The sequence below is a fragment of the Corvus cornix genome, chromosome 13, assembly GCF_000738735.6.
Source record: "Corvus cornix cornix isolate S_Up_H32 chromosome 13, ASM73873v5, whole genome shotgun sequence".
NCBI classification, from domain to species: Eukaryota; Metazoa; Chordata; class Aves; order Passeriformes; family Corvidae; genus Corvus; species Corvus cornix.
Genome location: NC_046343.1, coordinates 13,338,630 through 13,352,422, shown reverse-complemented (window position 1 = coordinate 13,352,422; position 13,793 = coordinate 13,338,630). Strand labels below are relative to the sequence as shown.

The 13,793-nt window shown below is 50.7% G+C and overlaps 1 protein-coding gene across 1 annotated transcript in view; it reads left to right on the top strand.

Annotated features, from left to right (window-relative positions):
• Nucleotides 1-13,793, top strand: part of FGF18 (fibroblast growth factor 18) — a 67,765-nt gene that overhangs the window by 43,310 nt on the left and 10,662 nt on the right. Inside the window, exon 4 of the mRNA XM_010410142.4 lies at nucleotides 8,137-8,243. Coding sequence (XP_010408444.1) covers nucleotides 8,137-8,243 — 107 coding nt within the window. The remainder of the gene's footprint in view (nucleotides 1-8,136; nucleotides 8,244-13,793) is intronic.

The following is a 13,793-nucleotide window of genomic DNA, read 5'->3' as shown; positions in this document are numbered from 1 at the left end:
CAGGCACATCTGATAATCTTAATTCAACCAATCCTGCAGATGCCTGGCACATTTCTCCCGACTAGCCCTGCTCTGGAGCACTCACAAACACAACAGTGCAGCCTGGATGGGCTGATTCTGGAGTGCGTGGAACCATCTGGGGGGTGGTATGTGGAGAGATTTATGTGTTTGGGACTCCTTGGTAAGAGGAGATGGTGCTGCTGACATCACACCCACTTCATGCCTAGGGATGAGCAGCCAGCCAGCAGCTGGCCCGAGGGAGGTGGGCAGTGCTGTAGGGTCCCCGAGCTCTGTCCTGTGCTCCCGGGCACACACACAGCAGCTCCGCAGGGACAAGAGAGCACACGGGCTTCCCGGGCTTGTCATCCTCTCCTTAATGTTATTTTTGTGTACATCAGTGTTTTTATTGGGTCCAGCTGAGACTGGGAACAAGAGAGTCAAAATAACTTCATCAGGGTTTGCTCTTGCAGTAATTCTAACCCTCTGTGGGGATGGGAAGGGCTCACACTCTCTCCAGATCCGAGAGACTCCGGCGCTCTGGATGTGTCTCAGCGAGGAGCTCAGGGCCAGGTTCTGAGGTTGTTGTCTGTTGGGCTTGACTATGTCAGTAGGAGTTTATTCAAATGAGAGTGATCAAAGACATCAGGGTTTGGCCCTTTATTTTTCATTTTAGGTGCTTTTTCGAGCATAACAGATCTTCTGAACTTTTTTGAGGCTCATCCTTCAGTAATTCCAGACTCAGAGCCTGGCAGCTTGTCAAGCAGTTCTCCTGCCTCTGTAGAAATACTGTCCACTTGAGCTGTGTTTGGAGGCAGCAAGACACCCTGATGAGATAGAGGAATTTCTGTGCTAACACTCTGAACGTTTCTCTTTCCAGGCTTATTTCTGAGTCATGGCAAGCTTGCAGGTGGCAAAGTTCAGGGCAGAATTTGTTCACAGCTGTCCCCGCCCAGGCGTTTTTACAGCACACAACCTACCCACCTCCCCTTTTACTGAATCTTGTCTAGATAAGCTTATTCACCATCATCGAAGCAACTGCCAAAATGTTTTTAGTGTCTCTCATGGTGAATTATGTATAAAAGATCTGCAAGAGGTCAAGTCTAATTTCCCACTGCTTAATCCTGTTTTCCTAGATGTACACAAGAGTGCAAATGGCCTCATGTTAGAATGACAGTATTTTACATTCATTTTTCACAAGGCTAAGGGATGACCAACCTCTGGGTAGTGCAGGCTTGGACCGGTAATATGGTGCTTATAGCTCAGATGGGGGCTTTTGTGTGTGTGTGTGTGTGTGTGTGTGTTTGTCTTGTTTTTCACAGAATTACAGATTCAGGGATTTACTAAAGTTTTATTTAAGTTGGACAAAAGTATCTTAGACCTACCTTGGTATTTATTCTGATCTGATTCTGGTCTTACATCTGCTCAACTGTCAAACAATTTTCATATGCGTGGGCTAATAAAAGACCTCAAATTAGCACATTTTCATTTAAGCTTCTCCCAAGATGTGGTGAATAGAGTGAGGTTGTAGGGACTATGTTTGGAAGCTTTGTCATCCTATAGGAGCCTGGGCTCCTCTAGGGAGTTTGGGGAAGAGGACTTGTGTGTTTTAGAGCCTCCCTTTTACCTTGATAGTGCCATTCTGGCATAAACAGCACATCTCTACAGGGTGGGGAGGAAGAATCTGCCCGAGATGGTCCCTGAGGTGCCTGGGGAACACCAGCAGCTCAGCGTCATCCCCTGGGCAGGTTTTGTTACCACTGCTGAACTGGTAGGGAAACTTTTTGGGTGGGCATTCCTACAGAGGTCTGTGATGGTCCAGGCCAGGTGGGACAGGGCTTAGAGCAACCTGGTCTAGTGGAAGGTGTCCCTGCCCGGGGGGTTGGGACTGACTGAGCTTGAAAATCCCTTCCAACCCAACCATTCTGTGATTGCATGTTTCTATGAATGGGGTCAAGCTTAAATAGTGGAGAGCGAATTTAAATAGTGGAGACTGATATTAAATAATCTGAGAGTGATACTTAATGACCTGACCATGCCGGGCTGTGCACCCTGTGGGGTTAACTGCAGCACAGCGTGTCCTGCCTGCACAGCTGGCCTGGGCTGGGCACTCAGGCTGGTGTGCTTGGCACCAACACGGAGATTTCTGCATGTCTTGGCCCTGTGTGCTGTAGACAAGCCCAGGGAGTGCCAAGGGACAGCTCAGTGCGCTGGCAGTGGGACAGGAGCCTCCCTGGTGTGAGGCGCTGGTTTGTGAGTGGGAGCGCCCGAAAGCATCGCCCGGAGCCTGAAGCTGCTATCGGCTACTGCAGAGGTGGAACCCCGAGGGAGGACTGCCAGAAGGGGAACGTGGGCTCTGTGCTGGGATCCTCTCCTTTGCCCATCGCACGGACCCTCGTGGGGCAGCTGTCCCCCCACAGCCGTGTCCGAGGCTGTGCTCCCACCCTGCCGGCGGAGGCGGGACCCTGGAGCCGTGCAGGGGTCTTTATCAGCACTCGAGGGACTTCCGATGTGTGTGAAGTCCTTTGTGTGGAAGTATTTACAGGATCAGGTTGCTGTAGTGTAAGTGCCTTTGAGGTCTTTGCTGCGTTATAGATTTTCTTCTGATGTCTCCCATGCAAATATTTAACCTGTCTGGTTCCTGAGAGCTACCGAGGCTGTTCTGCGGGTGGCAGGTTGTGTCTGCAGCCTGTCCTTTGTTCACGCAGAGCCCTCGGTCCTGCCTCCCTTCCCACCCCGTGATGGGGCAGGAAAACGTGCCCGGGGTCTTGGCACTCGCTGTGTGTGCTGATGCTCTGAGGGGCTTACACACCCCAAAAAGCCTTTGTCCCCAGGTGCAACAGTTAGGGTGCTGGCCGAGTGAAAGGTACAGCGTTTAAAGAAACCCTCATTTAGAGTAACAGCACCTATAAACACCTGGGTCAGCACTGGGAGCTGCTCCCTGGGCAGCCCCTGCGCTGACACCGAGCACTTCCCTGGCTCGTGCAAAGCGGTGGCTTGAGACAGAGAATATCTGGAGCCTGGGCCTTGGACCTGCTCCTACCCCACGAATATCCCTTTCAATGATCTGACGTGCATATGCGGTGCTTAGGACAGACAGGATGAGCTCAGTGCAGTGGTATGTGGGTCAGCGCTCTGCCCTCCCGAGCACCAGCCGCGCTGATTGCGGTGGTTGCTCCTAATTTGCACCTGAATATTTGAGAAGGGAGTTGGGTTCTGTGGATTGTAACTATTAAATTCCACACAGTTTGCAGGACTATGCAAGTGTGCAGACAAAACTTAGGGATGCAGCCTAGATTCCATCACAGCCTGCAGGCTTCATTAGACCCTCCAGACTTTACCTAATTTTGGTGTTATTCCCTCATCATTACATCATGACTGTGGAGACGGGGTCATTCTCTCCTATGTTATGGTCATGGAAGGGATTCACATGGTTTGGGTAGGGGTAGGCAGTGTTTGAACAGGTCTCAGCTATTCCAAGCACCGTCGCCTGTGCTGGAGTCTCAGGAGAGGATTCAGTCTCAGCAGAGAGTGGATTTTACTGTCCCATCAGATGTGATACATGCCCTGTGAACGATGGGAATGTCCTGGTTCACAGCACCTGGGAAACAAACTGGGAGAGCTGCTCTCTGTCCCAGGTGCTGGGCTTCCAGCTCATGTGTCAGTGTATCCTCTTCACTCACTGGAAATGGTTTCAAGCCTGAGAATGGTTTCCCTGACTGTTTCAGAAAATGAAGAGCAACAAAAGCCACAAAATCTTGGTCCCTTCTGAGATCCTCTTCCCCAGGAAATCTGATGTAGCTGGCCAGCTGCAAGGTGCCTGTGGACAGTGTAAGCAGCTGTGTTCCTTCTCCCTGTGGCTCCTTTTGCAGGTGTTTCACCTGCAAAAAAACCCAAACCAGTGGCAAGACTTGAAGTATCCTTCACCCTTCTTGTGTTTTCCCCTTTATTTCTTTCTTTATCTGGAACTGAGGATTTTGTGATGGGTACTTGTAAACCTTACACCTCTCGGGTGCCCTCTCTCTCCTCTCTTTCCCTGTGCTGTTCTGGCTCCTGTCCTTCCACTCCCAGGAAATATCTGAAAGATAGTTTGGCATATTTTCTGCCACCTTCACATATCTCCCTGACTTCATGTTTTCTTAGCTGGTAGATAGCTTTTCAACATATATATATGTAATCCTTTTCACCTAGACTTGTGAGGAATTCCAGTCTCTTCCAGTGGGAGTTTTCAGGAAGGTTTAGGTTAAATGGGCCAATAAGGCAAAACATGTAGCAGGAGATCTCACCCTCTAAAGACATCTTTTCTCTTTCGCTCTTTTTTTTATTCCCCTGGAAAATATATCAGAATATCTAGCTGTCAAAGTATTTAAACAATAACACCTGATCTGAAGATTGGAGTACAGGGCCTTTGAAAATAAAGATTGTAATCTCTGTGTGGTGTATGCAGGGACAGATGGAGCTGGAGGTCAGGTGTGCTGAGCAGCACAGCGCTGTGGGGATGCTGCTCTGGCACGGTGGCTCCTCTTACCTGAGCTCTCCTGGACATTCTCTTGAATTTTCCCTGGCATTTCCATCGTGCCATGGCATAATTATCTCAGGACAGGACACATTCCAAGTCCAGTTTGAATTAATGTAAAACGTGTTGGTGGTGGCTGAGCTTTTCTCCTGCTGTGTGTGAGTGGGGTGAGAGACACGAGCAGCCCCTTGTGCTGGGTCAGCCCCCGCCCCCCAGGAACTCTTGTTGCAACCTTCAGGGCTGGGATTCATCCCAGATAATTTTAGATGTGTTGTTTCAGGTGCCTGTTCCTGCTCCCGAGAGAATTTAGGGAGATGCCTGTTGCACAAAGAAGCCTCAGCTGTCAGGGGTGCTGCAGACTGGAAGCCAGCCGGGTGATAACCCACCCTAAAGCCACACTGATCTCTCTTGCAGAAAAGGGGGTCAGGGATCCCTAGAAATAAGAAGATGTTTCCACTGCCTTAAGACTCAGATTTTCTGGAGATGGGAACCTCTGTGAGGCCTTGGCCTGTCCCAGGGCAGCTCAGGTCACAGCAGGGATCAGACACCCTCTGCTGAACCACCTTCCCCGTGCTCCCACTCCTCAGCACTGGGTGCAGGCTGCTCCCTGGGGGTTTTGGGCTGTCCCTCAGGGCTCTGGGATGGAGGCTGCTGTGTTCACCAGCATGAAGGTCTCACTGGCTGCCTGCTTATCCTCTGCTGCTCGGGCTGTGCCGTGGCACTCGCCTGGGAGGGATCTCAGCGCTGCCGTAACCTTTGCAGCCCGCAGGAAAGGTGACTTCCATTTAGTTCTAAATTATGACATTATTTTATTAGATCTTTAAACTTTATTTAAATTTTTTATTTTAAAAGGGGGAGGAAGGTATCATATTTTAATTAGTAGCGGTGCCAAAGGAGTCCTAGATTAATTATTTGAAATCACTCCATCCAGATGGTTTTAATTTTCACAGCAGGGAACCGGCATCTTTTTAAGGTGATATTTTTCAAATTAAAATCAGCTTGGATATTACTCATACTGGCTGCAGAGCAGGGGGGTGGGGAACACGAGCCAGTGTGCCCTGTGTTTGTCCATCTGAGCAGGGGCTGCAGCGGGGACCTGCATCAGAGGGGTGTAAGCTGCCGGCTGTGCAGCGGGACCACAGCTCACGGCTCTCGTGCTGGAGGGTTTGGTCGGTGCTAGCTCCTACTCTGGCTGGCCAGAGCCTGTGTCTGGTGCTCAGAGTTGCTCTCAGCAGCTTTTTACTCTCAGCTGCAGTGGACAGGGAATGGCTTGCAGCTCAGAGGGAGCTGTGCTGTCCTGTCCTTGCCTGTATGGAGCCCTCACCTGACCCTGTGCTGGGTGGCCCTGCACCAGCTCTCGTGCCTGGGTGGTTTGGCCGCTGCAGATCCGTGGTGCTCTGGCTGTTGGCCATGCTCCTGGACCAGGCTTTGCTGGCCCCATGACCTTCACTCCTGTGCTAGCTGCTGGTCTCCCTCTCTGAGGCTGACCTCCATCCTCTGCTCATGTGAGGAGAAGCCCTTCCAAAGTCACCCCTTTAAAGGCAGAGAGTCCCACCTTTGCTGTTCCCTTGCCTGTTAGTGCTGCATTGCACCTGAGCAGCCTCCCTGAGCTTCCTGGAGCAGTGGGCACTCACTGAGTTCCAACCATGCTGTCAGCCTGCCCTTGAGGAGCTGCCCCTGGCCCTGTGCCATCATCCCCTCCTGGCTGGCTCACCTTGATATCCTTACTCTGACAGGTTATTTCTGGCTCGTGGCCCTTCCTCACAGAGTGGTCACAGGTTTGATACTGCCTTGGCAGGTGAGGGGACAGAATGGGCAGCACCCAGCAGTTGCTTGCAGGCTGCTCCCCATCACAGATAGCCAAAACCATGATGTGTTTCTGAAAAACTTCCATAAATATCCATATCTGTGCATGATTGCAAGTAATACTCTGCTGTAATACAGACATTATCCCACTTGCTGTCAGAAAGAAGTTATAATTTAAATATCCCCTGTGATAGCAGGTTTAACAAATATATCTAAATAAATGTAAGCAGCTAGTAACTGGAAACCCCTGAACTTACAGATGTGACTGAGCTGCGAGGGGAAAACTGTTTAGGGCCCTTGTGAGTTAAAGGTTTGTGATATTTGCACTGCTGCAGAAGCCAAAAGCTGACTTTACAAGTGGGAAAAATATTAATGTGTTTAAATGAAACAAACTCCTATTTCTATCCCCATGGTAAATCCTTACAATGAACATATTTGCTCTTAGAGGGCTTTAAAGTTTGAAATATGAATGCCAAAAAGAATGTGACTTTTTGCAGCACAGATCAAACATTCTGCAGAGTTTGGCAAAAGCTGCATTTCTACGGCGAGGCTCAGGACTTACAGGCGTGAGTATTTCCAGAGCAGGAGCGTGGAGCTGCACTTGCTGACACTCACACATTCTTGCATTGTGTTTCAACCATGTCTCCTCTCTCCCCCTCCATGTCGGAGATGGATCTGAACCAAAATGTCCAGTCTGCCTGATTCTGCCTCTCCAGGGAAATTCCTGGAATCCGAATCTTGAGCATGACTGGAATTTCTGTTTAGATTAGAGATGGAGTAAAAGGCTGAATTTGGATCTGTCTGGGTTTTTGAGACGATGATGATGGCATGCTGCTCATCTGAGTGCAGCCTGGCCCCTTCTGCAGGTACAGCTGTGTCAGAGCAGGGCGTTCATGGAGATGCAGCAGAAATCTGTCCTCTACCCTAGCTCCTGGTGATGCTGCAAACCAGCTCTGGCATCAGGAACCAGCAAGACACTGAGATTGACCACATTTCTCCCGGCTAGAGCAGGAGAGCTGGACTGCCAGAAAGCAGTTTGTGACATCCTGGAAGCACAGCCAGGCATGGAGGATATCTGCAGGGTGGGTGTGCCTCAGACAGAACAAGCAGTGCCAAATTTCTCCCTGCTAGATGCTGGACCTTCAGGAGATCACTGTGATGTTTTGCACTGGAGTGTGCAGCTGAACCACTTCTGTGCAGTGTTTGAGGGCTGCTGGCTCTGAGGAAAGGATTTCCCTTCTCGTCATGCTAATCTTTCATCTTCGTGAGAATAAAGTCCATGTTCTCACCCTCCAGGAACCCTCCTGCAGCACAAAGAAGAGCACTGTCATTGGAACAGGCTGCCCAGGGCAGTGGTGGCATCACCATCCCTGGAGGTTTAAAAGCCATGTAGATGTGTCACTTGGGGACAGGGTGTGGTGGTGGCCACGACAGTGCTGGGGGAGTGGTTGGACCTGATGATCTTGGAGGTTTCTCCAACATAAGCAGTTCTCTGGTTCTGTTAGCACTGGGCTGATGTTGCTGATGAGGTGATGGGGTTGGTGTGGACAGATGGAGCCCACACGTGTGTGGGTCATTCTGTGCTAAACCAGCTCTAAACCCAGAGTCTGTGTGTGGCAGTGAGAGGAGAGGGTCAGCCCTGCGCCGCACCAGGCCGTGAGCACGGCCGCTGCGTGTCCCCGGGGCTGTCCCCGTGCAGAGCACCCCGGCGTGCTGTGGGTCAGCCGGGCAGTGGGACAGAGCCCTGGGGAGCTCTGCACCCTGGGACCTCATGGGACCATGTTGGTAAATGCTTTCTTTTCTTCTTCCTTTCCAAGCCCAGCTTCTAGTGGAAACAGACACTTTTGGCAGCCAAGTCCGGATCAAAGGGAAGGAGACCGATTTCTACCTTTGCATGAACAGGAAAGGCAAGCTAGTGGGGAAGGTAAGTGTTTCCTATTAATTCATTTGTAACCTGAGTGTTACCTTTAGCAGCCTCCTCGCGGCTGTAATGATGTGTTCGAGCTCCGCCTGTCAGCCTCAAATGAGAAGCAGGACGGGGCATGTGGGGTTTGCAGGGCAGCTCTCGCTGTCCCAGGTGCTCTCCTGAGCGTTCTCCCGAGCCTCCCCAGGTGTAAAACGAGCCCTGCAGCCTCAGGGGCTCTGCAGTGGTGCTGCAGGTATGGACGGGGTCGTGCTTCACGTGAGATGTCACCTCAGCATCCCAGTGCCACCTCCACAACACCTTCCTCACCCGATCTCTCTTTGGGGGGACATTCAAATATGGATTTCCCCCAGAATTCCTTTTGGAGAAATTCAGAATAGAACGGCAGGCAGAGCTCTGTGCTGGTGGTTCGTGCTGGGCAGAGAAGGCTCCTTCCTCGCAGCCAGGAGCCAGGGAATGGTGTGGCACAGCCAGGGCTGGAATCCGAACATCCTGCTGGGGCTGGGCCTCCCGCTCCCAGCGCTGCAGGAGTGTTTTACTGTGGATGCCCCCCCAATGGAAGCATGTAACAAATTACAGAGTGTTCACTCCTCCAGCTTAACTTCTGTGCTGAAGTAATATTTTTTGTGAATTGACTTGTTTTTGTAATTCACACAGTCCTTCTGTATTGGCATGGCTGTGGGCTTGCCAACCAGGCAGAGGCTTGTGCAAAGCTGAAGTGCCACCAAAAAACAAATGTCAAATAAAATATTCCAACCTTCAAACCTCACTTTGCACCACCAGGAATTCAAATCTAGCATCTTTGTGGCTGTAAAAAAGGGAAGCTGAGTTTTGTTTTGAGTCAAGGCATTGAAAGCCATGCTCCCAAACAGAAACCAGAAACCAAATGGCTGTGGTGAAAAATTATTTACTGTTGTGGTCCCAGGAGTGACACCTGTGGGACACTGCCTTCCCTGGAGGATCCCTCCCGCCTCCCACTTGTGTTTCCTTGGGCAGCAGATGCTCTGTGGAGGCTAAGCCCAAGTTGTTTGCTGCCAGCCAGGGCCCTGTGCCTGACCTGCTTTGCAGCTGCCTGTCAAGGCAGGAGGCATCCAGGGCACTGCTTAAAATCAGGGAGAAATGGAAATCAGTGCTCCGGGAGGGCTGCAGCAAAGCAGCCAATTCTCTCTGCTTCCTGCACTCGTGCCACCACCCTGCATGAGACCCCACTGTTTGGTCTTGGACAGGGACATTAATTGTCTTAACTGGATTTAGATCATGTTGGATGCTTTTGAAGGTTGCACTGGACACAAACCTGCCTTTGATTTCTTTGTGCCTTAATTTTCCATCCTTTAAATGTGATCATAACATTTTCCCCTGAAATGCTACAAGGATAATTTTGTTAATGTTTATGAGGTGCTGATACCAGTCATGGAGACCTTAGAAACACTCAGATGGGGTAAAATGAGCAGAAAACCTTACCTTTTCTTCAGCAGACCTTGCCCCAGGCGGGTCAGCAGCGGCATAGGGCAGCCCACAGCCTGTCCTGTTTGGCACTGAGCGTCCAGGAGCATCCTGGCAAAGTCAGCACCTGTTTTTCCAAACATGCAGTATGTTTGTATGTAATTAAGGCTCATCCCTTGATTTGGCCCAACTGGCAGGGCAGTTCTTTAGCCTGTCACCTTTCAGGCAGTGTGAACCTTTTCTTTTTCCCCCGATGTGCTTTTCATAGTGTCGAGTTGGCAAATGCTTTGTTACAAAGAATAAATAAGCCTATTCCTGTAAGTACTGCTGCCTTCCCACCCCAGCCTGTGACAAGTTCCTGGAGCAGCTGACCTGGGCCGGAGGGAACGCAGCATCGGGAAGGAAAATGTTCCAGACGTGTTGCCCATATTAACAGCTTCTCATGAGCAAAAAAAGAAAACAATAGCATGTCTTCTTGATACCAAGGAGTGTGGTTTTAATTAGTGTCATAGCTTCAGCTCTCTTTGTGGCAAGAGTTTGAGGGAATGCTTTTTAGCCTGAATGCTCTAAACAGCTAGTAAGCCCCAAGGAAAACGTGAGATAAAAGTTATGCCTGGGCTTATACAAATATTTAAGTTCAGTCTGGGGGTGGAGGGGAATGAAGCCCACGAAGTGATTGTTCCACGGTTGTCCTGCTATGTTCGTTTGGCAGGAGAGGAGCCATGGGACCAACCCGGGCCTTTTTCCCTGCTCGCTTCCCATTGCCTGACACTGCATAATCCCCAACAAGACCAGCACATGCCATCTGGCTTTGTTCTCCTCCTCACTCAGCAGTTTTGGATCCCCCCCAGCTGAAAACCTGCTTTGAGTTTAGTCCCTTTTGTGTCCCATAATCGCCTACAGAGAGTACCACGGTCAGGAGCAGGTTGTTGTTGTTGTTCTCAGCCAGAACTGGTGATGAACACAAGAGCTCCAGAGATGGACTTTTCCCCACCTTGGAGCTGGTTGTGTTGCAGGGAAGCAGATTAACCCCCTGGGGGTAAGAAGAGCAGCCTTTGTGTGTTTATATTTATTTCTGGTAATTGCACCCCCACCAGAGTTTCCCAGCAGAGCCATCTGATGGAACCTGCTTAGGAGTCCCAGACCTCGGGGTTTTGCCTCTCTCAGGCGTTGTGTGTGTGTGTGTTCACAGCCAGCAGTGACCAAAGGGCTTGGAGCTGTTTTGGGCTGGCTCCTGGCTCTATGTAACAGCAGCTGCTGGGGTCCCTGGAACTCTGTGTGATGCTTTGGAAAACTGGAGACAGGGGAGGTGTGGTACAGCAGTGACTTCTCTGTCTGGCTCTCTGTTAAAGATGAGCAGCACCCGGGGAAAACAGACTGGAGTGTGGTTTTTTGTGGATTCTTGGTGTTGTGTTGAAGAATGCCCAAGAAATATATGATTTTATCTCTTTTTACTTCTGCCCATATGTTTCTTTGCCTATGCGTTTTTGCTGCTACATAAAAATTGTAGGTCCTGACTTTTCCAGTCTTCCTGAAGTTTTCTATGGACCACTGAACTTTATTATAAAATAAAGAATGGTTTGGGTTGGGAGGGATCTTAAAGGTCATCTCGTTCCACCCCTGCCATGGGCAGGGACACCTTCCACCATCCCAGGCTGCTCCAAGCCCTGTGCAGCCTGGCCTTGGAATCTTGCAGGAATCCAGGGGCAGCCACAGCTTCTCTGGGCACCCTGTGCCAGTGCCCTCAAAGTAAAGAATTTCTTTCTTATATCTGGTATAAATTTGCCTACTTTTGGTTAAAGCCATTACTCCTTGTCCTATTGCAACACGTCCTGCTATAAGCTTTGTCCCCGTCTTTCTTTAACCTCTTTTAAGTACTGAAAGGCTGCAATAAGTTCTTCCTAGAGACCCCTCTTCTCCAGCCTTTATGGTGGAATCAGACTACAGGGAGAGAGATTAAAATATGAAAATTCAGAACAAGAATGCCAGCTGCTTTTCTGAGAAACTTTTTTGTCTTTTTAAAAAAATTAGGAATCCTATTTATTTATCTCAGGCTCTTACAAACACGGGGGGGGGAGCACTCTCAAAGGTGCAGTTCTTCTTCCAAGGAGAGGCACGATGTGACTTGTCCACTTGTGACAAGGCACAAAGTCATCTAGAACACAAGAACTCTGAATACTGGCAGTAATTCAGTGCTAGGGGCAAAGAGGAGCTGATGGTCTCTTTGGAGGAGCTCTTGAGTGTCTAACTGGTTCTCCTGCGGAGTCCTTCTGTGGTTCTTCTCTCTGCCTCAGCTTCTCTTATCTCGTGCATTGAGATAAGGCCATCAGTGAAGTGGAGATCTCGTGTTTGCTGAAGGCTGGCAAAGGTAAGTCTTTGAAGTCTCCCAGAGTGAGGAATGGCAGCCTGGGCTGAGCAGGTGGCTCTTGGCTGAGCTTGGCTCCAGCTGCTCTTGCTGAGCCTGTCCTTACAGCACATCCAGGCTCTCTAGAACTGCAGGAGGCTGCAGAGATTGCCTTCCCCTGCCTGTCCCGTCCTCTGGCAGGAGAGCGTTTGCAGTCGGGGCTCTCTGTGACGCCTGAACCTTCACACCATGGCCAGAGCCTGCCCCTCCCTTGGGCACGGCCGGGGTTGGTGGTGGCTGCATGGGGAGCAGGGCAGAGCAGCTCCTGGCCCCTGGCAGTGTCTGCAGGGAATTCCCTCTGGTTCCCTGACATCCACCCGTGGGATGAGGCAGTCTGGTCAGTGCTCAGGCTGCAGCAAGTGTCCATGGGGAGGGTATTTCACCCTCCCACCTTCTTTCAAAGATCCTCAGTGATCTGGTGTCCACACACCCTCAAAATCATTGCAGTATAGGAGCATTATTTTTGTAAAAGTGTTTTAATGAGTTTGATTTTATTCCTCCATTCTCTGAGCTGAATGTGAGCAGTGGGGAAAAGCCGTCTGGTGAAGGGTAGGGAGCTGTGGGCAGCTGGGTGGCTGAGGCAGTGCTCCAGACTGGTGACAGAAAATTTAGGTGCCTCCTGGGGACGTGTCCCTTGGCACCATGTCTGCAGCACTGGAGCCCTCCCAGCACTCCCAACGAGCAGTGCTGGGCTTTGGTGCCCGAGCACAGTCCAGCTCCTGAAAAAAGCTGTGCAAAGCATGGCCGTGCCAGGGGCATGCCCTGGGGGCAGGGGGCAGGAGGTGGCAGGGCTGTGCTGGCCACCAGGGCCTTTCCCCAGCCCTGACCAGCACCACTGTGCTGGTGCCACTGACAGCAGAGACCTGCCTCTCAGACACAGCATTTTTTCTGGTGTGATAACTGCTTTCCAAGCCAATATATTTCTTAATGTTACCAGAAAGTTGCTAATACCATATGGCAAGGCTCTCTGTATTTTTGCAGGACAACAAACAAATTGTTGCTAGATGCCAGACTGCTCTGGCAGAGCTTTATCACTGATGCCTGCCAGCAGTAGCCTTTAGGGGATAGTAATAATTCGGGGTTGTTTACATTACAGCTTTAAAATAGGGGTTTTCTTGAAGCATGTGTGTGTTTAGTCAGGAAAGTTGGCTAAAGAACTCTGACAGCATCAAAGACTGAAGGTACCCAGTGTGGCCTGTAAATGTGCTCTTGGCCTCTGTAACTCCTCTGGCCCCACGGGAGAAGGAGCTGTTGTGTCACAGGAGCTGGGGGCTTCAGTGGGAGCCACCCTTTGAGGGGCAAGGAGACACCAGGGGATTCTCCAAAGCCTTTTTGCTGCACCTGGAGCAGACTTTCATCAGCTGGCTTTGGTTGAGAGGGAGGCGAAGCTTTCTTGAAAAGCTGTCTTTGAAACGCTGCTGGTGGAGAACCAGTTCATCACTGCAGGGCTGGGGGCTGAGACAAGGACACTCAGGGTGAGCCCCGAGCCTGGTGCCCTTTGCATGCCCCAGTCCCGATGGCGTTTGGGTGCCAGTGTCCCTGTTGTCCACCTGTGCCAGGGCCATGCCGGGAGCCAGGGGTGCTGCAAGGTGCCAGAGGTGTGTGGGGAGGGCAGGGGCACCCGGGGTGTGCAGTTTGGAACTGATGCAGTAGATGAGGTGTTTGCCCTCCTCAGCCTGTGTATTTAAAAACACACCTTACTG